This window comes from Coturnix japonica, chromosome 8 (assembly GCF_001577835.2).
Source record: "Coturnix japonica isolate 7356 chromosome 8, Coturnix japonica 2.1, whole genome shotgun sequence".
Taxonomy (NCBI): Eukaryota; Metazoa; Chordata; class Aves; order Galliformes; family Phasianidae; genus Coturnix; species Coturnix japonica.
Genome location: NC_029523.1, coordinates 14,606,478 through 14,631,632, shown reverse-complemented (window position 1 = coordinate 14,631,632; position 25,155 = coordinate 14,606,478). Strand labels below are relative to the sequence as shown.

General features: G+C 41.7%; 2 protein-coding genes across 5 annotated transcripts in view; one reads left to right on the top strand and one right to left on the bottom strand.

The window, feature by feature from the left end:
* The window catches only part of TTLL7 (tubulin tyrosine ligase like 7), a 68,856-nt gene extending 62,810 nt beyond the window's left edge, over positions 1 to 6,046 (bottom strand). The window contains exon 1 of the mRNA XM_015870203.2: positions 5,934 to 6,046. The gene's annotated coding sequence lies outside the window, so the exon portion shown is untranslated. The remainder of the gene's footprint in view (positions 1 to 5,933) is intronic.
* The window catches only part of PRKACB (protein kinase cAMP-activated catalytic subunit beta), a 62,220-nt gene continuing 42,125 nt past the window's right edge, over positions 5,061 to 25,155 (top strand). For 2 of the 4 annotated variants that reach the window (XM_015870206.2, XM_015870205.2), the window contains exon 1: positions 5,061 to 5,694. In XM_015870206.2, coding sequence (XP_015725692.1) covers positions 5,076 to 5,694 — 619 coding nt within the window. In that variant the 5' untranslated portion in view covers positions 5,061 to 5,075. Of the gene's footprint in view, positions 5,695 to 11,128; positions 11,329 to 25,155 lie in introns of those variants that run through there. The other 2 variants (XM_015870212.2, XM_015870210.2) reach the window with 2 other exon arrangements.

The window sequence follows — 25,155 nt, the reverse complement described above, 5'->3', positions numbered from 1 at the left end:
AAAAAAAGGCAGTGTGAGAACAAAGATATATTTTGTTCATATCGTAGAATAATTTTTATTCAATTAAAAAATGAAGTAGCCAGAAGGTAAGAATTACAGAGGACAAAATAAGCTTCTGTCTCAAGTAATCTACACATATAATTGCACTGCTCTCAAATTAAAGCATTGTACATGGCCATAACACAACTAAGTGCAAAACATCCCTAACAGGTTCAGATATCTGTATGACTTTATATTTTCTACTAAAGACCTCTATTGCCTTTGCCTCTATTTTTTAATTAACTGGAGATCTCTGTAAAATTTCCTTTTTTAGGTATTTTAAATGACTGTTATTATTGTTTTATCCTGCAAAAAGTGAAGCAATCTTAATAAACAGTAAGAACAAATATTAGCATACTACTGATTACACTTAAGATACAGTAAGTATGCAAATAATGAAGACTCAGATACATAGAAAGTGTTTGAATATAGTTTGTTAGTCAGCTCTGCATTTGAATAGCTCTGGCTATACAATTAGTATTTCTATTCAAATTTTTGTGACAAGTCAGGAGCTACATCAGACATCTATACCGTCAATTTTCATTAAGTTTCAGTCTTTCTGCAATTCATGCACAGCAAACCAAATCTTTCTATCCTACTAACAGTGCAAAACCAAAACATCTGTTATTTGTGCGCTGTCTCTAGTTTTTAGTGCACAAGCAATTGTTCAGAAGTGTATCAGGATAATAGAAAGTATTGTGCTTTTCTTGGCTAGGAAATCTATCATGCGTGCAAAATTCTTTTTGAATTTTGTCTGTGTAGAAACGTGAAGGACTCCTCTCAATCTGGATAAGGAAATATGTAAAGTGAGCCCAAAGACAGCAGTGTACACGAAAGGACTGAGTCAGTTACAAAGGCCAATCAGAAGTTTGCTTAACTGTTGCTTGTAATTCACTCCAAATCATAGACTGGCAGGCAGTGTCTTCTACAAAGAAGAAGGATCTGCAGAACAATAATAAGTAACTGAAAAGGTGCTGTTTGACTGATAAGGAGAGACCACGCCCCTTCTCCCAAATGATTCTACAAGATAAAGGACAAAAACAGAGTAGCTGGACTTACCATTCAGTAAGTCTTGTTTAATAGTTTGTGGGTTTTTTTTTTTTTTAAAAAAAAGAAAAAAAATACCATCTCTGTGGGACACTGATCACAAGGGAGTACCTAGTACCTCCTATGAATGAATACACAGCTACTATCCATAGGATAATAGGCAAATACTAACTCATCAGTGTGAAAAAGCATAACTCCAATGTATCTGGTTTTTAAACTGTGTTTAAAATACTGGGATAAATCACCGCCTTACAACTTCATGACTCTTGAGAGGTTTGTGGTGGAGTATGTGTAGCTAAAAATCAGTATGAAAATATACAAACACTTTGCTTCTGCATGTAAACCTTTGTTCTGACTAAGGGCTGTCTTGGGAAATACCTAATGCCAAGGGAGTTGACAGTGGCTGCTAGTGTAACTGTCCTGCTTCTTTCTTTCAGTATCCTCTTTACAGTGAATGAACTTCAGTTAAAAAGCCCTCCCTCCTTGAACTAAAATATCTTTCATAATCACAACAGCTGCAGGCAGACAGCATGCTGCTTTCCTGAGGCTCTGGATTCCTTCTGGACTCACAGTCAACATGGGTTGAGGAGCACTTCTCAGGACATCTGACAGCAAGTTGCTGGCTGAGTTGCTCTGGTTTCATTGTGAATTCAGGTGCTGGCAACCTCAGATATTATAGAAACAGTGTAAGACCTTTCTTCCACTGTTCTCTGTGAGGACAAGTCCTCATATAGGAATGAAATGGGCACCAGTGGAGTTGGTCTTGCACAAAAATGTATATTGTCACTCTGTATAACTACTGCACAGAGAGGAGGAGTTGCTGTATTTCAGCTTTCATCCTTTCCTTTAGCATATCTACATGACATAATTGATATTTTCTTGGCACATCTGAAATTATGCTGCAGTTTCTGGGTCAGGAGCTGTAAAACTTGGAAAGTAGCTTTTATATTCACTGAGATACACATGCTTCTTGACACTCAAACAACCTGCTAGAAAAACATCCCACACTGGGTTAGCTGGTGGCAGGAAATGTGCCAGCAGTCTGGAACAACCTGAAAGGACAGCAAGGAGTGAAATGCCAAATATATCACCTTATTTAGGAGTAGAGGAGGAGGCTGGTAGTGGTACTCAGAGACGCAGGAATGTGGGATTTGGGGAATGGCAGGCAAAAATGGGGGTTAATGGGCACTGCAGCAATCCAGAGGCTGCACAGAGTAACAACTAAGGAAGGTCCATATTCACAGTCTGAGCAGGGTAACAGGTCAGTACCAGTTATTTTTACTGACCGCATCAGTATGGATGGACAAAGCTACCGGTCTCCATATGCCAGCTCCTTGCAATGCAGGCACACCTTGCATGCATTTGAAGAAAACTAAGATGTGTCACAATTTATATTTAGTGATTGCTTCAAATTTGCATTGGACATAACTGTTGTAGTTGCTGCGGAAATGCTGTTGTCTCCTCTGGAAATTGGTGGGTTTACTGAGTGAAACAATATGTGGCAGCAGCAGTAATTACTGTATGAACAAGTGATTTCCATTAAAAGCATGAGAGAGCCTTCAGACTATTAGAATTGTATCTTCTGTCCTGAAATGACCTTCTCATTTTTAGTTTTACTCTATGTGGAGTGCAATATACAAGTTCCATCAGGGAACTATACATCTCCTACAGAGCTTTGGTAACAGAGGAAAAGAAATTGGTCTTGCTAGGATATTTGTAATCAATAGTACCCAATGAATGTGTAGAAACACGGATTAAAACCTACTGTGAGTCACTGAAACTCCCTCATTAAAGGTGTACAGTGCTAAAAGTGCTGAGCTGAATCTCTTAGAGTATAGCTATTTTCTAAATCTTACACAGATCAGCAAAACAAATAAAATTTAACATTTTTAGGTTGCACCATTACTGAGTTATTCTAACATACAAACAAAGCACGTTTCACACTTGCATAACTTGATTGTTTAACAAATTGCATTGAAAAAATGTTGAAAAAATTACAAAACAAATGTTACTTTTGTGAGAGCAGTGACATGAGGCACTTCTGCAGCAGAGGACTAGTTAAGAAAAGCTGATTGTTAGCTCTGAGGGCTGGAATTAGATGCTCTAGATGCTAATTATATATGTAATACATATATTTACAGTACAACACAAGTTCTGCAATTAATGAGTGTAACCTGTTACTACAGCATAAGCTGAATATGTAGTATGAATGAGAACGTGAATGTTCAGCTCTGAGTCCTCATATCTATTATCTTCAATTAGACACTTAACACTGTGATTGTGGAAGTGGTTCTTTTAATGTTTCACAGCACTGTTGACTTATGCAATATATGTTACGTTTCAGATTATAAGTGTGCTTGGGTACAAACATTTACACAAATGCATAAGCACAGGGCAAATAAGCACAGAGCACATGTTTGAGAACTAGTGTAATACACTGCAGCACATATACACATGTTGTGTGCGCATATAGGATTTTGCTGGAATACATGCAGTGACCAACAGGCCCTTGTCCAGCAGTTCCCAAAGGGCAGCAATGGCCAATCAGACCTTGGCGGATCTTTACGTACAGAGCCTATGCAGCATAATTTGCCAGTGACAGGATAAGCTCTAATGCCAACAATATGCTATGGGTGCTGCAGCAGATCTCATTTGTTAGTGATGCAGCTGCTGTCTTCTCAAGGATATCAAAATGCCTGTCAGCACCTGGATGAAAATCAGCTGACTCAGATTTGATCCAGCCAAAATGAGAATGATTGTGGCTGGATTGGGGAAAATAATTTAAGAGCAGAGTAACATCTTTACCTGCCTGGGACAGTATCTTAAGACATCTCAGTGTTACAGTGCCTCATGAATCTTTGTTATTTCTTTTTTTCCATTGTCTGAGTGATCATGATGGTCAATGGGAAATGTACTCTTTTCTTTCCTCAAGCTTAACTAGTTCTGGAGACTAGCTACAGCAAAGTGCAACAGTCCTCCTCAGTAGGGTTTGCCCCCAGTGGTTGGCAGCTTGCTTCCCCACTACATTTGCATCTTGTTTCTGACCTCCAAACCCGTACAGTCCTAGCTTCAATAATATTAAAAGCATAGATGCATGTCTGAAGGAAGCATGCCACACAAGCCAGGATAATGAAAGTGAAAGGGTGAAAACGTAGGAGAAAGTTCCCTAATGGAAGGGTTCACTGGTAGGACATCAATGTACAAATATCAAACAAATTCAGGTACGTGTTCTTAGAAACACATTGCCAGACAGTCCCAGTAGCAGTTACACTGTCAAGGCAGAGCTGCACAAAGGCTCCATCTGTCTCCTCTGTGTGAGAGGTGTACTCTGCTGCACAGACTCTGGAGACTTGGCCTTTCCCAAAGGTATATGGTGTAAGTACATGTTCTTCTTGCATAAAAACTTATCATACAAAGAGAGGAAAGTTGGCTTTGGTGGTACATGCCACCCAAGTAGGCATCCATGAAGGTGAAGGGTGAATTCTGACAGACCCTGTGAAAGATGGGAGCTGGGGTGCTGTTGCCAGAATGGTCTGTGTGGCTCTAGACAAAGGATGCTGCTAGAGGAGCGTGAGCTTAGTGGCAAAACAGCAGTGGTCTGTGATCCATAGGATTACTGCTACCATTCTCCATTCTCACCACGTTAAGACACAAGAAAACAGTCTTCTTTTTGATAAGTGTTTCCTTCCACAGCTAAAATACCCCAAACATGTCACAAGATAAATACATATATTTAAAGAACTATCATCAACTTGGAAGTCACAATACCATTTGAAAAGGCGTAGCTGCAGCTATTTATGTCATGAGTGGCAGCAAGATGGGAAAAAAAAATAAAAAAAAATATTTCCTGGCAGCTCTCTTCCTCTCTAAACTGTTTTGGAAGAGCCGTGTAAATACAGCCGTGAGCAGACGGCAGCTTCCCCAGGCCAGCTGCAGGGCTGCGAGCGCCGGCGGGGCCGCTCCCCACGGTGCGGGGATGTCGCCCAGGGATGGGGAGGCGGGGAGCGGCCGCGGGCCCCGAGCGCACCCGGCCCCCGCGGGGTCACCTTGGGCGCCGCACGGGCCTCGCAGGCGGGGCGGCCCAGGGCAGCGCTCTCGCACCGCGCCGAAGCGACCGCCGGTGGGGTCGGACCCGCCGGCCTCCAGGCGTTCGTTTGCGCCTCCGCCATAGAGGCCGTGGGCGGGCGGCTCCGGGGCGGGGGCGGCGGCGCCCAGCGGACGGGGGCGGCCTTCGGGGCCCCTCTCCCTCAGCCCGGCGGCGGTGCTGCCGGGCGGCGGCCACAGCCACGGCCGGCGGCGTCCCGCACGCCCCCGGCCGCCCGGCGGGCGGCGTAGCACGGGGGAGGCGCCGCCCCGGCCGTCATTTCCGCCGTGTGTCGAGGTGGGGGAGGGGGCAGAGCTCTCGCCTCCTCCTCCGCGGCGGCCGGAGACAGAGACCCAGCGCGGGCCCGGGCAGCTCAGCCGCCGCCGCGCCCGCGGGCCGCGCCGCGCCGCCTCACGAGCCCTGCCCCCGCCCGCCGCCCGGCATCCCGCCCGCCCGTCGTCGCCGCCCCGCCTCGGCCATGGGGAACGCCGCCACCGCCAAGAAGGGCAACGAGATCGAGAGCGGTGAGTGAGGGGGAGCCGACGCCGCCGCCGCCCCCCCACCCCCTCCCCCATCCCCCCGCTCCTGGCTCCGCTCCCCGAGGAGGGGCCGCGGGCCGGGCCCCGCGCACCGCCCCGCACCGCCCCGCGCCGCCGCAGGCCCCGCGGCCTAGCGCCGAGCCCCCCGCACCGTCCCGCGCAGGCCCCGCCGCCGCCGGCCTGCTGGGCCCGGCCCGCCGCCTTCCTCCTTCCCCAGGGCTTACCGTGGCGGGCGATAAGCGGGTCGGCTCCGGCGGCCGTTCCCAGCAGGTGTCTGTCACCGCGACTCCGCGCGCTCCGCTCCCGCCGGAGGAGGAGCCCCGCGGGCAGGTGTCAGCGCGGCCCCGGCCCTGAGCCCCGCCGTGCCCGGCAGGCCGCGGGCCGCCGCTGGGAATGTAGGTCAGCGGGCGGCGGGAGCGGCTCGCCGCGGCTCTGCTCGGCTGCCGTGCGCGGAGGACAAAAGCTCCGGTTGGAGCTCGGCAGCGTGCTTGCTGCTTTGGTTCTCTTGTGCTGTCTGAGTATCTCGGCGTCGTCTGTAAAACCCTGCTCCGTGGTTGGGAAAAAAAAATAACGGACTCTGTTTTCTGCAAGCGGTCTTACTGGCTGCTTTTCTAGTTGAAAAGTTTGGGTGCGTTTATTATGGGTAAGAGACAAGATGTAAGAGTAGCCTGTTGTGCAAGCGCAGTGCTCTCTACAACAATACCCTTTGTTACTGGAAATGCTGTGGGCATTATAAAGGGAGAAAACTTTGTATGTCCGGGTTCCTCTGCAATATTTTTTGCAATTTTTGTTTGTTTATTGTGGTTTATGCAGTTGGTACCGAGGGCCCGGGTAGAGCTGGGTGACCCTGTTCCTAGGTCAGCACTTGCCCATGCTGGCTCTGTTCCACCATTGGCGTGGAGGTCCCCAGGTAGCTGCCCCCGTCCTGCTGTGGTTCTCTCTGTGCTTCTCATCGTTACGGATTTCATAGTTCAAATATTTTATACACGTTTGAGCTCTGGTGCTCTTGATGTTTAGCTGCATGCAGACATATCTCCCAGGAAGTGTGTTAGCCTACCTGGGAATGTTGAGGGAGGAAGAGAGGATGGACTGCTTCAAGTGGTTCAGATGATCACAGAACACTGCAATTTCTGCTTAACAGGAGCTGCATCACTGTCTTTGCATTGAAATAATCTTATACCACGGAGAGTGATTCCTTTCATTTTAAAGTATTTTTTTCTCATGTTGCCAAACACAAGGATTTGAGGCTGAGGAGATAGTTGTACTCAGAACTCATCTCTGTACCTTTTTTACAGAACTGATCTTTGAAAGCATGATGCTGCCTGCAGTGTGCAGCTCAGGTGTTCTGATACTGGGTGCACTGAGCACACAGAGGCTCTGTAATGATACAAGTCCTGTAACCTGGAGAGCATGTTGGTAGTCACTGACATTCTGCTGGGAAAGACCAGGATTCATTTACTGTGAGGACAAGTTGTATATGAATACTATACACATAATAAATCACTAGAAGCAACGTTTGGTTTACTGGCATTGGACGTTGATGTGTAATCCATTAATACAATGTGTGACATCTGAAAACTAGAGGAATGTGAAGTGTGATGGAGCTTTGATGTTTCCAGTTCCCATTCACACTGACAAAAAAGTCATGTTTTTCTGTTAGTTGTCCTTAATAGTACATGTTCCAAAATTCAGAACACTTAAAGCAAAGTTCGAAGTGGTGACAGAAAAACAGGCTGGGTAGGAATGATACTAGTGATGTTCTGCCCTTGATTCACACTCCAAGCTTATGGTGTTGTGTGGATCAAGGGCACACTAAGGTCCCACAGAGAACAATGCAGGGTAACACGGCTTCCCCTGATAACTACGCTTACTAGTTCATCAAGTGTAACTTGAGAGCTCTCTCCCTATCTGTGCTCAGGGCAACAAAATGCTGCTAACCCAACCGTGCCTTTATGTTTTTGTTTTTTTGAGCTTTCTGCATATTTTTAAATATCCTCAGTACTTGTTACTTCACCCAGGTTGCCTGAAACACCAGTAGTGGAGTGGAGCAAATATTTCAGAGCGTTTCTAGGCAGAAGGTAAATGAGATCTGAGTGCCAGTGAACTTCCTTCAGTGTAGCTCCCCAAAATCAATTTGGGCCTACATGGACAGAGGGCAAGATGTACATGTGTGTATGGAAAAGGTGGAATGCCTTAGTGTAGTCTCTTGGGTTTTTTCCTGTGCTCTTTTTAGGCTCTCCTAAAATGTAGTAGAGTTTGATTTGAGGAACCAAATTTGGAAGTGATCCTGTTCCAAAGAGAAACATGAGGCTCTCCCTCTGTACCTGCTTTAAGAGGGTTTGTTGGGTTTCCTGAGTCTCCACAAGGCACAGCAGCCTGCAGATTCTGAGGGTTTTTAAAGAATAATAAAAGAGACACGGTTGTCAGTCATCTTAGAAGTTTCTGTAATTTTGATCCTAATATTCACTGAATTACTCATTTCATTGTTCTGCTTATGGGTGGCTTTTTTTCAGCTGCTTAATTTACAGTAGCTGGGATTTATTCCTTTGCAAGTGATGAATTAAAAAAAAAAGTCAACATATGGTAAATTGCATTAAAAAAAAGTCACTGAGAACTTACCTTAATTTATTGCAATTAATGTAAGAAGATGCTGGCTCTATTAAGGTTCATTATCTTGGAATCATTTATTAAAGCACTGGAGTAGAAACATAGCAACAACACATCTATGGGTTTAAAAAAGATCAGGGAGTATTTAATCCACTATTTGGATCCTTCTAAAGATTGTTATTTTATATAAAAACAGAAATATTTTAACTTTACTAGGATGATTTTCTACATAGGAATGAATGTCAGACCTGCAGAATGTCAAGTTTGTCGTAAGTGTGTGTGTGTGGCTCTGACTTGCTTGCCCCTTTGATGCCTAAGGTGATACAATGCATGACAGTGTGGAATTTGTTTAGAAACTAATGGTGATCTCTCATATTGTCCTCTCCTGGGAAGTATTGTTCAAGAATGATTAGTGTTAATACTGTTCATTTTTATTTTTAAACACTGAAGTGGATTAGAAGCCAAGTAATCAGAACAGACTCTTTTCTGACTGAAGATTTGCACACTTCTCCATCTTTCAGCAGCTCTGGAAGCTGCACAGTTTTGGCTTCTGAGCTGCGTTAGGCAGGTTTCTGATGGTCCTTGCTATTTGTTCTTCTGTAGCAATACGTCATAGTAAATTGCTCTTAAAATGTCCATTTAAAATAAAGGTATAAATGATTTTCAAAACAGGAACCTGTACAAATTTGTTCCAACCTGCTATCCAAATCTGCATCTTCCGGTGCATGAGGATTTTATTAATCTCATGTTGTTAGTAGCTTCACCTTCTGTGGTCTTTAAGTAGCCACATACTACGTGTGTGATGTGGCTGTCTACTCTGCATGTGAGAGTTGTGTTCATTCAGTCCTCCTCCTCCTCCAAGTGCTCCCACTACTGTATCTTCATTCTGACAAGAGATCCTATTATAGCCAATTCTTCCCTTTTTAACTTCTATAATTATTCTGTAAGTAGTGCTCCTTTGAAGTGTTCTTGAAGGGAATATGCAGCCTTCTTAATTCTTGTTTGCCAGTAGATCTTAACTGCCTTTTGTTCTTATTTTTCGTGTGTGTTCAGTGCTGGGTCACTGCTGTATTCACTCACCGAGTACTAAAGGAGAGCACAAGTTCATTTCACTTAAAGGCTGGATGAGGCAAAGCTCTGTCACTGCTGACCTTGATTGGATTAAAATCAGTGAACTAGAGGTGAAAAGCTGCATGGCCTTTGCTATTGCAGGCTTGCTGATTCCTTGTCGCTTCTCTGGAGACCTTAATTTCAGTGTTCATACTTCAACCGTAGTTTAGTTCATCAGCTGTTGTCTGTCTTTAGCCCACCATGTTATGATTTCAAATCGTGAAACAGACAACTTTTGAAGCCTTGACTGCCTATTTTAGAACATCAGTGAGGCTACTTAATGTATACAAGGGCAACTGAGATACATCTATTGTAGTAGAATTCTATGGATAATGTTACTAAGCATTGCTTTTAAAGCTGTTTTTCTTATGTTTTGAATGTGTATTGTTTCCCAATTGATCATTAGGCTTCAACAATATGGGATCTCATAGTCAGAATATCAGAGATAGTCATAACTTGTTGAACTAATATCTAAGAATTCATTGGATGGAAGTGCCAATGTGCAAGACACACAATAACAGTAACAGTGATAACAATGTGCCTAAAGAGGTACATTATTATTTTGACATTCTTGTTTAATTAAAAACAAAATGCTTATCGAAAGCCAGTACATGCAAAGGGAGAGGCTGCTATTTAGTAACTGATTGGCACCTAGGGGCTCAAAAGAAGGTCACAAGGACCCCCTTTGATAAATTAGTGTATGTATTTAGCCGTTGTCCTTAGGCTTTTAGACAAAATTGTTTGCTGTTAGATTTTTTAGCATTCATTCATTTAATTATGTATCCACATTCACAGAAGTGAAAGATTTGGTGAAATATCTTGAAAAATACTAGAGTTCTTGTACTCTGGGGAAGAATTGCATTGTTTCCTGGTGTAAGGCTATGTCTGTCTGTTCTTCTGAAGTTCACTACATTGCACTGTTCCTTAGTGTAATTAAGGCTGTGTCTCTGCTGTTAACTACCTCGTTGGTACAGGGAACAGAATGTGAATAGAGCAATAAGTGGGAAAATCAGAAGGATACAACGCTGGAAGTTCAGTTTCATGTCTCCCCTGCTGCTGTCAGGTGTGTGCCCCACTGCCTGTGAGGTTGTCTGGGATTCTTTTCCAGTTAGTTCAGCTCTTCCGTAACTGGCACATCTCTCCTTTGGACAGAGCTGTGGAAAGGGCTCTTTGGATGACTGTCAGATGTGGTGTATTTCGCCTGCATCTTCTCTGTAGCTATCATGGAGGGCTTGTTTGCCCAGAAGCCTTTCTGTAGTTAGTTTAAAAAAGGCTGATGTCTGTACTGCACAGCAGGTGGGTCCAGATCAGACCCAAACATAGTGTATTTTTTAATCAGTTTTTCTGGTTATTTAAGCTTGCGGTGTTTTCAGTGTTCAGAACTTTGAGTCTGCAGGGATTTTTCATATAAACTTGTGAAACTTCGGTCTGGAACTTGGCAAGGAATCTGCTCTGCAGTGTTGTTCTCAATCTGTGCCTTTGATACAGGTGTAAGGTGTTATTTCATAAGCATGCCATTGGTTGCAGTTCTGCTTTTCTGTCCCTTGCTGCTTCTTTTCTGCCTCTGTGCCCTCAAGTGTACTGGAACACTATTTATGAGACAGCAAGGCGAACTGAATTTGAGATTGATCTAGGTTAAAAATAACCCTGCAAAAAAGGGAAAGCAGAAGGGCTTTGGTTAACCTGGCTCAGCTGCGTGATCCAGCACTGAAGCCGCACCTGCACTGCGCCAGTGCAGTGAGAGGTGGCACAGAGGGGAGAGTGGGCACGAAGCAGGGGCTGCACAAACAGCTGTAGTTGCTGGAGAGCTGCAGTGCCACGGGCCTCGTCCTCACACCCTGAGCTGGGGATGTTGCCTGGGGAATGGGGCAGAGGACAGAGTGGCAGTGGAAATGTCAGCAGGTAAGTGAAGTGAGATGTGTTGTCTTAGGAGCTGCAAACTGAAGATCCATTCACCTTCTTTTGTTTTGACTTTTTTTTTTTTTTTTTTCCCTGATGTGCTTGGGAAAGTCTTGTGCTTGTTCCTGTGTGTAATTTTATTTATTTGCATTATCCCTGCATTCAGGAAGGCTGGCTGTGTATGAGGATCCCACTTTGTTTGCACGAACACAAAATAGACATATTTATTTTCCAGAATACATGTGGACTGATTTGGACAGTAAGGTCAACACAGACAGATAGTAAGAGATAAAAGCAAAATGAGCAGTCTGTGTAACAGGAGAATCAGAGCAGAGCGATCTGAGGGTGTATATGCATGTTGCTCTACAGGAACTAAAAGGAAGGTACTGAGCTAACTCTGCCTGCTGTGTTAGGGATCAGCACAAGTGGATGACAAACCTCAGCGCTTTACTGAGCTTGTTGTTTGGCATCCTGTTCACTGTTTCTTCAGCGTCACAGCAGAACAACGTCCACTGGGGGTAGGGTTTCACAAAACAGCTGAGCCCATCTGGTGGCTCACACTGGTGGAAAGTATGTTTTTATTCCTAGTCCCTTTACTTGTCACAATTTTAGTGTTTTTCCAGTCCGTTGTTTAGCTGCGTTACATAGACATAAAAATGTGGCTTTTATCCCTTTGGGTTTTCTGCAGTTATTTTTCAAGCCAAATGAGTTAGCTGAGGTGTTAGATGGCAGCAGACATTCAGAGGAACCAGTGAAAGCTCTGCTGGCAGTGAAATGGTGAGGTGGCAAGAAAAAGGACGTTCTTTTCTTAGCACTGAGCTCTTAAATTAACTCAACGGTCTCCTAAGGCCTCACCCTGCTAACTGCTTGGAAAAATGATTACTCCAAACCACCTCTTTTCAGTCTGTCTGCTTTCATATGAATTACTTAAAGTCTCACAGTTCGGCTCTTAGCAAGGGGTGTTAGCACCTAGCAGTTGGACTTCATTTATTCAAGCATTTAGAGTGGTATGGGTTGAGATGACATAGTAAAGGTTTGCTTCTTTCTATCCCTGCTCATCGTGCAGATCTTTAAATAACATTTTAGTCTACTGAACTTCTAAAATTTAATCTGGTTCTCCTTTTGCCCATTTGATGTTCAAACCAAGAAGCTTACTGAAGTTTTTTGTTTCATTCGTTCATTTGCTAATTCATTAAACTATTTTCTGCTGGTCTCTAATAAGAGTTTTTTATATAATTTTTGTAGCTTGTAGTGTATTGAGTTCTGGTGCATGCTCCTAGATATGTGTATCTAGGATATATGTATATGTATACAGTCACTCAGTAAGGGTTATGGCATGGGCGCTCTGTGTGTGTTGCACACCATTTTAAGATGTAATGAAGGCTTGGTGGTACTTTGGATTTGTTTTTTTCCTTTCTAAACAAAAGCAAATCGCAGTGTTTATAAGGTGAGACCAGACAGAAACTGTGCTCAGTGTGTTTCTGTACAATGGTATATCCATGGCTTTGTTGGTTTTAGAAAGTCTTTCAGAGAACCATGGAGTTATATAGATACATTCTACATGTTAGAGATGATTGGGTCAGCAGACTCTTAAGAAAATAAAAGCCTTTCCCAAGATATGGCTCAAAATGTTCATCAGACTTTCTCTGCATCCAAGTTCTCTCAGTAGGAATGGCAGAGAATTACTATTGCACTGACTGCTGGATGGGGACAGTATCTTCTTCGCAAACAGAAACGGTAAAGTCTCTTACCTGTAATGTTAAAAGGAGAAACTCCTTTTATGAAGGAAAATCTCCTTATGAAGAAAATACTCCTTCAAGGTGATAATCTAGTGGGTCTAGTCTGGGTGATACATAAAGGTGTTACTTTTGTTATCCATCTGCATACTGCTATCTTGTGTTTGTTTGTTAAAATATGGTAATATTTAAACAGAGGATATGAGGAACGTCTGTTTATTTCACTCAGTTTAACCTGCTTCCAGCAAATGTGTCCTTGTTAACCTCCAGTGCTTGCTGTTAATGCTAGTGTGTAAATCCACAGCTGCAATGTGATTCAAGAAATTAAAACAAAGGAAGCTGTGCTTCTGGCACAAAAAAAAAAAAAAAAGATTTTAAAGATATAAAGGCTCATTAATTGGCCTGTACCTGGAATCTAATTGCACTTCCCTCATATGAAGTGACATAATTAAGGGTGTATGTACTCAGACAAATCAGCAGGTGTGTTGCAATAGTAATTAAGGTAAGTTTTGATTAACATGATATTAGGCAGTTTGAAATGCTTTGTTTGTCTTACAGCAGATAACAGTGCTAGGTTTATTGTATATTTAAACTCTGATTGTTAAGTATATGATAACCTACCCTTTTAACAGGGAAAAATGTGACTTCTCTGCACAGAAGTCTATTATTAAGATAAACTTTTTTTATTGCAAATTACCTGTATTCAAGCATTCTACCATTAACTGATCCATAGATGAATTAATATGGAGCTTATAGTTTTTAATCAGGATTTCTCACTTAAAAAGAGGGTATGTGGTGAGAGACAGAAAACATGCTGCTAAATTCCTGCTGTGCTGATTTAGAAAATCTTGATATTTCTTAATAAGCAGTGATGTTACAGTGAATGGAGATGTAGTCTCTCACCAGCCAATGGAAATACTTTGTATTGTATGGTGGTTTTGTTGTGGTGCTTTTTGGTTTTTTGTTTGGGGTTTTTTTGTTGATTTTTTTCTTTACACTGGAGCTTCCCATTATAGGTTTGGTCCCTGTGAAAACCAGTGTGAAAAGGGGCTCTCACTGAAGGAAGGAGTGAGCACACTCTGCAGGTTCCAGTGCTTGGGCTCCACTTTGTGATTATGTTACACAGTCCTAATGGATTAGACTGCTGCAGTGCATCCTGTAGTAAAGCTGATTTCTCTGCATTTGTGTAAAGCCTGTATTGTAATGGTACTTGTTTATAGGAACTGACCTTCAGGGTAAAATAAAGTGCTGGACAACTGAATGGCCTGTGTGAATATGGAATTGAAAGACTTATTTGTTTTGCAGTTGGCTTATGTCTACAACAGCTTCATGTGATATGGGATTACCTGTGAAATTTAGGGTACATGGTGCTTTTTAGTGCTTCTTGGGGTGTCTTATGGTTCTGTTACAAATTAGCAGATGTTTTTTTTTTAATTTCCTTTTGGACTAAGGATTAAATGTGAAAACGACACAAAACTGAGGTTTACTTCAGTTTTTCACATACACAGGCTGTGCTGATACCCGAGAAGGGTTTAGTTTCTGTCTTTGTTATCTCACACTTTTTGCCAAATAATTACTCTTCTGATTCTACCTTCATAATTATTGCACATTTAATATTCAAATGCACAATTTCTTTTCATATTAACTTATATGGTGTTTTTTTTAATTGCCAGCTCTGCACTGGAACATTCTTGAACTTGGTGTGAATGTGTCCACATATTTTTTTCTTCACTTCCATTGCTGAGTAACATTTGTTCCCATTTGTACTTCTCCCTTCAGCATAATAAATATGTTGACTCTTCAGTGAATTTTATCAGATGTGTTGGATCCAAGCTGAATGCCTAGGAATAAGTTCACAGAAGAGCAACAAAGGCGTTAAAAGGTTTCCCTATGACAGCTCCTCAATCTAGAATAAAAGCAACTGAAAGAAGACACGATATGTAAAATTTTGTGTGCCATAGGAAGTGAGAAGTGTCGTGTGCTCACCATTCTTGCTTTTCTTAAGCAGCCACTTCGAGACACTGTTCCTACTGGCTTCTTCCTGTAGGTCCAGGTACCAATTTATCCCTACTAAAACATTAGAGCCCTCTTTGAGAACGGATAACTAAGGGAAAAGAGATTGGAAAGAAACCAGATGAATTGCAGGACAACAGCTGATAAGAGGGAGAAGTGTGGGTCAATAAGTGTGAGAATAGGGGGGCAAAGAGAGCACTAAGCAGAGCTGGAGCTTGTCCATGCAAAGGGCTCATGTATACTGGCCAGAGGTGCTCAACCTGAGGAAATGGAAACATCCCATTGGTGTCAGGGTCACTTGGTGATGCTTATTCCTCCTGGGTCAGTGCTTATGGAGTTGATAAGGAAATTCTGCATCAGATACATCCACTGAGGAGAAATGTATAAATATAAAGGAGTGTATAGGTAAGGGATCTTACAAAGAGGTTTTAGAGAAGTTAGAGGAGGAGGGGTTGCTGCTTGTTTCAATAGGGTTCTCCCAAATGTGCTCTCCCCCTTATTCTTGAAGGAGCAGAATTCTCAGGACACCTATGAATGGCATTATGAAGATATCCATGATGTTTTTCCTGGATAGGTTTGGATTTAGCTTGGAGTACAAGCTGTCCACGTGTCATCTTGCCTCTCTGATGGTAAGAGATCCTGTCTCCTGCTGTCTGGGCAGAGTAAAATGTGAGCAAGTCAGATGTGAAAGCATAGTGGAATTTTCCAAGATGAGGTTTGAAGATGAATTAACTAGATGTCGTGAGGCTTTCAAATTGTATAGGGAACTGTTGAATCATGGCCTGAACCTGTGATTGATCACCTGAGGCAGGCACTGAGTCAGTCCTGGGACCACAGGTGAAGGCAGTTCATGTGTGTGTGACTGGAAGGGGTGGAGCCTGGCTGCACCCCTCCTAGACCCCATTTAAGGGCTGACTGCCACTGAGGAAGGATCTCTTTTTGGAGATTGCTCCCTTTGGAGTTTTTCTGTAAGCCTAGGACATGGGTGAGCATTTTCATTTATTTTTGATTATCCCTTTTCACCATGATGATCATTCTAATATACACGATCTGTTAGATACCAGCCTAGCCACACCACTCTGTATGTTTATTGATCATATAATGGGAAAGTATGTATGTATTTATGGGACAACATAGTCTGCTACTGGGTTTGTAATCAGGAGTTTGGCTGCTGTGTGGGGATGTCATCATGGGTCAGGGCGCCTTCACAGTATCACAGGATGGCTGAGGTTGGAAAGAACCTCTGGAGACCATTGTGTCCAACCCCTGCTCAAGGAGGCCCACTCTGAGCAGAATGCCCAGGCCCATGTCCGGGCAACTTGAGAAGATCTCCAGAGGGGAAACTCCATAGCCTTTCTGGACAACTTGTGCCAGTACTCTGACACCTGCACAGCATGAATGTGTTTCCTGATAGTCAGAAGGAACCTCCTGTGTTTGTACTAATCGCCTCTTGCCTGACACTGAACATCTCTTAGAAGAGCCTGGCTCAGTCTTCTCTGCAGCCTCCTTTCGCAATGAGTTCATCTGTGAGCTTTCCCTCCTCCTGGCTGAACAGTCCTGGCTCTTACAGGAGAGCTGCTCCAGTCCCTTGACTGTCATGGTGACCCTCTGCTGGATTCTTCCCAGTATGTCCAAGTCTCTCTTGCACTGAGGTGGTCTAGAACTGGATACAGGACTCCAGATAGGAGTACAGCTGCAGTACCCCAGGCAGGCAGTCACTTTAATGACTGTTTTCATGCTAAATACAGAAAGGCTGTATACCTGTCACTACTGCAGAAGGAAGGTATGCTTGTCATGTTGTAGAGTTTCAGTTATCTTTAGCATTCTCCTTTGATACTCGTGATGTTGAGTCCCTTATTTATCCACATTCCTAAGCTTCTTTATGCACTTACCTGTGTTCCTAACAGTCCTGGGCAGTTTTCCTTTAGGCTGACATCAGGCAGGTTTCTGTTGCACTGAAGGACATTGAAGTACATTGTTTGCAGTACCAGAGTGATACATCTGGTCTGATCGTTTATCCTGATAATTATCTGTGCTACTTGGAATATTTCTTTAAAGGAATAATGTCTCTTTAGAATTTTGCTATTTTCAGACACTGGAGTGCAGTTTAAAAGTTGTTTCCTTCAGAAGAGAGCTTTCATTTGGTTTTAACAGGTGTTTGAAACTACACCATTTATTAAAGAAAAGTGTTTGCCAAGTGGCTTACAGTGGAAATACAGAACATGATTTGGCCAAGAAACTGTTGTGCTTTTCAACCTTAGGACAATATCATATGATGATGGAACTACAATTTCTAAATCAGTATAACCACAATTACTTGTTAGCATTGCTTAAAATGCTTTTGCAGAAGGCCTTTAGAGCAGCTTTAGTTTCTGCTGGGAAGGAGTTGTGTTTTCAGATTAGATTCTGGGTTTAGCCAGTATGACAACTTTTCAAAAAACAAACAAGAAAGACCCGACACATTTGTGTGGCCTTCAGCTTGACATTGCAGACTCTTGATTATGAAAATTTCTTCAACTTGCTGTTTACAAAGTGATTAGATGACCATTTTTCTTTGGCACTAAAGCTGTCTTGAAAAATTCCTGCACTGATCACCCCTGCTGTTCTGCTCCATGCTGCAGCTTGCTGAAGTAGCTGTTCTGAGCGCTGACAGTAGTCATCTGGGTAACACTTTAGCTTCTTCTCCTAGCTTTCCTATTTAACCCATTAATTTCAGGGACTTATTTGCCCTTGTGTTGAACTTGGATGGGTGGGAGGGGGGAAGTGTAGAGGAAGAGGAAAAATAAGTGAGTCATCAAAAATTGTCCCATTTTTTGTTGTTGTTTTTGTTTCTACTGTGATTAAAACGGTGTTTAGTTCTGTTAAATGTGATGGTTCTTGTCATCCAGAGCACAAACTATTTTGATCAAAAGTTGGCAAAGGGATCACCAGCTTTCCTGTTTATATTTTTAATCATTCTAGAGTGTGCTCAAGTATTTTTTAGGACAAATAAAAACTGGAAGATGACTAATACGCAGACAGTGATTTTTAGATACAACATGTGAGTAGGGAGTGAGAGGAGGAAGAGACGTGCAAGTCTGTGCTGTGTATGGTGTGTATGTAAAGGGACACAGAGGAGCCTGGTGCTGAAAGTAGCCTAAGTGATGTAGTAGGACTGGAGGTATAAGCATTGTGAGTTTAATTAATGTTATGTTTGACAGGGAAGTTAAAAATCCCTTGCATTTGCTTTTTCAGCAGCTGAGGTGAGTTTTCCACTTAATGGCAAAGATACTGATTTTCTGCAGGGCTGTTTTTTGTTTGCTTGTTTGTTTTCGTTTAAAGCAAAAATCAAGTCTGCCCTTTCTTTCAAAGGATAACTTGAGCTAATTCTGCCTTTCTTTGTGTGAAAACAACAAACAGAAAATAGTGGTTGGCAGCTTTTCTACAGTTAAGTTCAGAACATGTTAATTTTCTCCACCAACTAAATTTACTCATTTCCGCTAATACATACAAACTTGTTTGTTCCACTGCCTGTCTGCTAGGTGAGAGGGCTAACCCAAAATGCAGGGGTGGGAAACCACTGTTCAGTGTTGGAGGTGCTTAAATACATGCCATTCTCATACAGCCCTTCAAGCATGGTTCAGAGAAGCTGAGAAGCAAAATAAGTCTGATCCTGAGATTCTGCTTGTTACTTGTGCAGCACGTGAGTGATTTATAGAATCTGACTGCAAGTTGTGAAATGAGAGAACAGATCAGGCTTGACAGAATCAGAATTTCTCTTGAATGATGTGGTGTTGCTAGAGTGAGCTGAAGAGGGAAAGTCTGTTTCTTATTGGACGCGTGTTTAATTATGAGGAAGTGACATCTAGTGGGTTTGGGGAAAATGTGTGCTGTAGCTGCAGGAGATGGGATATACTCAGTGTTGTAGGTGTAAGGTGCAGTAGTGGCAGTTTTCTGGGAATCACGGTAGTAGTAACTACAAAAGAAGGAATATGCTAGACATTCTCCAACCTGAAAGTCATGAAGTAAACTTTCTTCCACTTGCTCAGAGATTTTTCCTTCTGTTATTAAGTGAATTCTGTTTATGTATACATAGTTCAGTAAAAAGAAGCTTTAAATATTAGGATAGTGTTATGACTAGATATTTGCTTGCTTAAGTTGTAAAAATGTGAGGCACCAGATTTATATCTGTTTGCAGGTTGTCTTTCATAGCTATTTTAATTTTGTTGTCCCTTTCTTAAATACAGTCACCACTAAGTCCTTCAGAAAAACTATTGGGCAGGAGGACTTTTTAATAGCAACAATGTCTAATTCTAAGCACGGTATTTTGATACTTCACATGGCCGCCATCTAAGTTCTGAGCTGTCTGATGCTGTGACAGTTAAGCTGTGTTTAGACCACAAAACCAAGCTAGTAAGATCAGACAGCTCTAAAATATGAGTACTGTTTCTGTTTGTGGTTCAAGAATCATCTCCTATTAAAGGGCACTGAGAAGCTGTTGCTACAGCAGACAATTAAATACAATTCAGAGCACCTCAAAATATAGAAGGAATCAGGAACCTTCCTAACACAAACAGATGTTAGCAGCACCTGCAGTTTAATCTTTCATGAGAGAACATACTCTGCCCTTTGATGTGATAACAGGTAAAAAAAAATAAATGCTGATTTTTATTCTACAGCTCTTGATGTACGCACAAATAGGGAGATTTCCTGTCTGGTCATGTTCTTGGAGCATGAGTTAAGGTATGATGGCCTTGGGTTAGCAAGGAAGCATGAGTCCCATAGTAATGCCTTGTGTTTAATTAGATAGGCCCACAACATCTGGCGGGTGTTGGTGGGATGGCAGTAGAGGCTGAATCCTCCCATAAATACCCCACTGCATGCTGTCACCATATGACAGATGGCAACAAATGGGCAATCTTGACAGAATACTGTCTGATGTGGAAGTGTGGATGAAACAAAGGGGTACCATTGGATTCTTCCATGTGGAAAAAATGGCACTGACATTCATCATTGCTTGCTGAATGTTTATGGACACCAAACAGTACATGTGAGCACAGTGAGGTGTGCAGTGGTGGCAGTAACAGTGGTCACCTCCATTGATGCAGATTGTTATGAGCGTGACATGCAGGTTCTTCACCGCTGATGAAAACGCACAGCTAATCATGATGTCTGTGCTGAAAGACAGCATCTTGTAGCTAAGAATGTGCTCTATTAAATAGTGTTCTTGTGCTATTTGTATCTGGTGTAGTTTGTATGGAAATAAATAGGATGCATTGCTTTTGTGACCTACATAATATTAAATAGTTACAGGTGTGTTGGGTTTTTTGTGTGGTTTTTCTTTTTCTTTTTTTTTTTTTTTTTTTTTTTTTTTTTTGCTGCCCCTTCTTGCTATTCATTTGTGATATTATGAGTTTTGTGCACGTTTAAAGAAATTGAAGGACAGAAATGAAACTTCCCTTTGTTTGGTAATCAGAATCAAAAACCCCTCCCATGCCAAAGCTCAGACTGATGGAAGGAATGTTTCAAATCCATGCACAGGCATCGGGCAGGGCTGGAGGAACCACCTGGAGGGGAGAGTTCAGTCAGCAGAATGAGAAGCCTAGCCAGGCAGCCTTAGTTATGGTTGGGCAATTCGTTCTGCCCAGCATGACATTTCAGTTACTACATGGATTTCCTTTCATTGTCAATACCAATATATGCTGTCTGTACAGAAGGGGTTTCCAAGAGTCTGTGATTACACACCACCAGGTGCACACTGTGTCATTTATGTTGCCGACTTGGTGCTTTCTTGCTGCTCAGAAAGTTTATAATTCTAATATAAAATGAGAGGCTTTTAAAATAAATTCTGGTTTATTTCTTCCAGGTCCGTCAAATCTTTATGGGTCATAAGGAGTTGGCTCAAGCTGTTAGGCTGGGACTGTAATCTGAAAAGCGACTATTGTGCTCTTAGAGCTCTGCTAACAATCAGAGGATTCCTTGTCTGGGCAATTTAAAATAAGCATTATCATGGTGAGGTTTAATATTTGAATACTGAAGTTATTTGGTAAGGCATTTAACATGTTTCTCTTATTCATATGTATTCTTCGCACAATTCTTCTTGGACTTCTCAATTTGTTTAGCATACACACAGATATCTTTTTTTGGCACCTTTTTCCCCAAAACTATCTTTCCGTTTCAGTCTGTTTGAGTCAGATACATTTTGTCTCCATGAAGTTTTTGTTTCCTCCTTGCTTACGTTTTTACTGTTTAATCACACACTGGAGCAAGAGGATAATTCTCAATGCATTACCACACCAATTTTATCCTCTGTTTTATAAAGCATAATGTTTAGGTAGCCCAGAAACATTAACTGTTTTGATATTATGGAGTTCTAAGTTAGTGTGGTACAACTTCATTTTATGAAGGCTGCTCTAATAGTAACGTCTCCTGTTTTATTACGTTGGCCCACAGTCAGAGGTGGATGGTAGTGGTACAGCAGTAGAGGTTGAGCCTTCCCACCAGTATCCCATTATGTGTTGCTGTGTAACAGATGGCAACAGAGGGGCAGTCTGACAGAATGACGTGTGACTTGGAAGCCTGTAGGAAGCAAAGGGATGTCACTGAACTTCTCTGTACAGAAAAACAGTATAAAACTGGGTTGCTTCTAGAGACACCTTCCCTAACAGCTAGTGTAACAGGTTCGAGGGAGGGATCTTCTGATGAATGACCTCTTGATCCAGATTATGCCCCAACTTGATTGTTCGCTCTTAGGTTTTTTTTTCTAAAACCTTTAATTTCTGTACCCAAAGAGATCTTGCTGATCTTGGTGCATAAGATGTTAAGTAGTACTCATTGAGCAGGTTTTATTATTTTCTTTATTGCTTTCTGTGCATATACGTCTGTCTTTACTACACGTTATTCTTCTTGTGAGCTTTTTGCAAAAATCATTTTATTATATAGAAGCTGCGGAAATATTTAATTTTTGCAACACCCTTAAATTATCTCTTTAAATAATTTCTGTTTTGCTAACAGGACTGAGATACAGAGAGATGTTTTCCTTTATTCTTGCCCTAATTTCTCAGGGCATGTACTACATGAAATCCTCTGAAGCTCTTTGGTGCTAATTGTATGGCTTTCTGTGGTAGTTACAAATGCTTGTTCTTCTTTGTGGAACAGACACCCAAATACACTTTGGTCGTTTTACTGGGGATAGAAAAGCAGCAGTACATGCAGCTGTAAATAACATGGTTTAAGGGACTTGCTGTGGAACAGAGAGAGCTTTGGCTTTGCAAGGGCAGCATTCAGTAGCCTTCACCATCAGTGTCCTGCAACTTCCTAGAGCTGTCTGCCTTTCCACTTTCTACTACGGAGTCCTACAGAAAAATTTCCTTCAGTGCATGGTTGTGAACAGTTTCCAGAGCAGCTCAGTACGCTGTACTGCATGAGGTATGATCTGTAGGAAAAGAAATACATTATTTTATGTGCTATGACAAATGTGTAAAAGCAGAGGATATTAAAACAATTGTTATTCAGCCTTTCTTTTGCTTGTCAGTTGCATGTATTTGTAAATAATTTGACAACTGAACTGATAGATGATTAATTCACTGTATCTGAAGATGATTGAATTTCTGCTTATTGTTTATTGAGTATACAGTGAAGCTAGATGTCATAGGGAACCTTTTCCAATGGCAGAGTTCATAGTTGGTGTGTTTTTATGCTTAAGTTGAAGAAAGGTATTAAAAATTTGGCAAACGTGACGCTGGTTTGTATAGCTACTACCTCAAGGAAAGTGTAGCTGTGTGGGAAGAAAGTAGATTTTGGTGATAAGCTTTTGCTCACAAAAAAACATTAGGACATTATTTGTTGTTGTTTGAGTCTCCATTGAAAGCACACCCTTCTGTCTCTTATAAGAGTAACAGAAATGTGTTTTGTGATGAAAAGTGTTTGTAGATACGATTTGGCTCTTAACTGAGGTCAAACCACAGTATTTGTTGATCTTCATATGTAGGCTCAATATACTGAAAATCTGGGCTGTTAAACTTGGGAATCATGTGATTGTCTAAATCCTTACTTCTCAGTCGTGATGTTCCAGAAAAACAAGGTGGAGGCAATGCAATCAGGCTTAGCAGTCCTGCTGCTTTTAACCATTTCTGAATTGCTGGTGGGGAAGGTATGTCTTCTAGGAAGAATCTTACCTTTTAAAAATTAGTTGTTGCTATTAAGCACCTTTTATCTGAAAACTGGCAACTAACTGCAAGTATTTATTAAACAATTAGCTTTTTAGAAAACATAAGCCTGTAGAAATACACAAAGTGTCCTTTTATAATTAGCAGATGTTTGTAGTAATGCTTCTGGTACCTTAAATCAGTGTGTATCTTCATTTTCCACTAATCATACATTTGAACTGGTGAGTCTGTTTCATAGGGAAAGCTATACCTTATTTTTATGGCAATTAGTATATCAATTTACTTCACGTTCTTGGAGTGCTTATTAATTTTAGCTCAAAATAGATCAAATGTACCACATGTGACTGCTGTATCATAATACTGCTTATCTATTTTTAAGTCTAAATGGACTCTGGGAAAGTACTTTGCAAACTTTGGCTTCTATTGCAGAGCAGGTTTCCTATGTATTTCTGGGTAAAGTGCCTCCTAATGGGATCGTGTATTATCCGTTGGACTTTCTGGCTGCGTTTCAAGGCTTTTATGTTTATTAATCATAAAAAGCTGAAATAAAACTAGAGTGAACTGTGCAAATCCTCTTTAAAAATGAGAACACTGGGGAGAGTCAGTCTTCATTTCAGTCTTGGGAATGTTCTTATATTGTAAAGAAAAATGAGATGTATACTGTAGGTCATGAGATCAGAATTGTGTTATGTTCTTTTTGTCATGTAAATGTTTTCTTGGTAAATGTAGATCAGCATCAAATAAATAATTGTTGTTTCCCTTTGTGCGTAAGTTTTTCAAAATGTCTCAAATATCTCTATGAAAAATAGAATGACCGATGGAAAGGAAAATCTTCACCATTCCACCTGTCACCAGAGTCAGGGAAAAATGACTCAAAAATTATGTAAAAGATAGAATTTGTTTTGCAATGGTCAGTTGGGATCTCTTTTATCTCCTTATATGCAAATCCAATTGTACTGTTAGGACTTTTCTAGCAGGATAACACCTCACCAAATTATTGTCACAAAATGGGGTAAATTTCTAGGGCAGCCAAGGATTTTAGCTTTCTCTAGATTGAAGGCAGCTCTGAAGACAGATGAATCTGAGGAGAGCAGATGAGGTGTTACCGGAACGGTTGGTTCCATGGTTGCATCTGAGTATGCAGTTGTTTCATACACTAATCATAGTTTGAGCGGCTTACTGGCATAAATCTGTGTAATTACCATTTGTAGTAATTCAGTCAGTCACAAAGAGAAAAATGCCACCAACAGGCTGCACTACAGAGAAGATACCAGCACTTAGCAAAATATGAGAAAGTAGCACTAATGCTCTTTTCAATCCAAACTATGTCATCATTAGGAGTCCTGTAGAATGCCCCTAGGTGACAAACACAATCCTCAACTGACTGAGTATTTTCATTGCTCAGCGTATGTGCCAAATAGTATTTGTGCTATGCAGGTTTTTATTCTGTCTGAACTCTCAGATACCGCTGGAGAGAGTACAGCTCGAGGTCAGAAGACGTTTTTTAATATCACCTTAGAGGTCAATGTGCTAGTAGTGCTGTGATTGGTTTTGTATCTTAAGTATCTTAATCAGTTCCTTAGCATCACCCAACAGAAATTAAGAAGGGCAGTGAAAAAGGCTTAAGAGTGAGTGTTTGGTGTGTGCCCAAGGTGTGTCTGTATTCATACCCTGAGCCAGTCACTGCTAAGTAACTAAAATATTGGAAATATTCAAGTGGGTGTTTTGTCTTTCGTTTATGTGGAGTTGGCAGTCAGTAACTAAATTCATTTTAGGAACTGGAATGAAAAGAGCTGAGATAATGAGATTGTACTGTGTCAGTCTTGGGCTACAGCCTTCTAAAATTATTGTCTAAGACAAAAGTATGGATGAATTGTATATAGGCATGCAGTGTTTTAAATTCAGGGACTGAAAATTTACAACAGGGAGAGGTT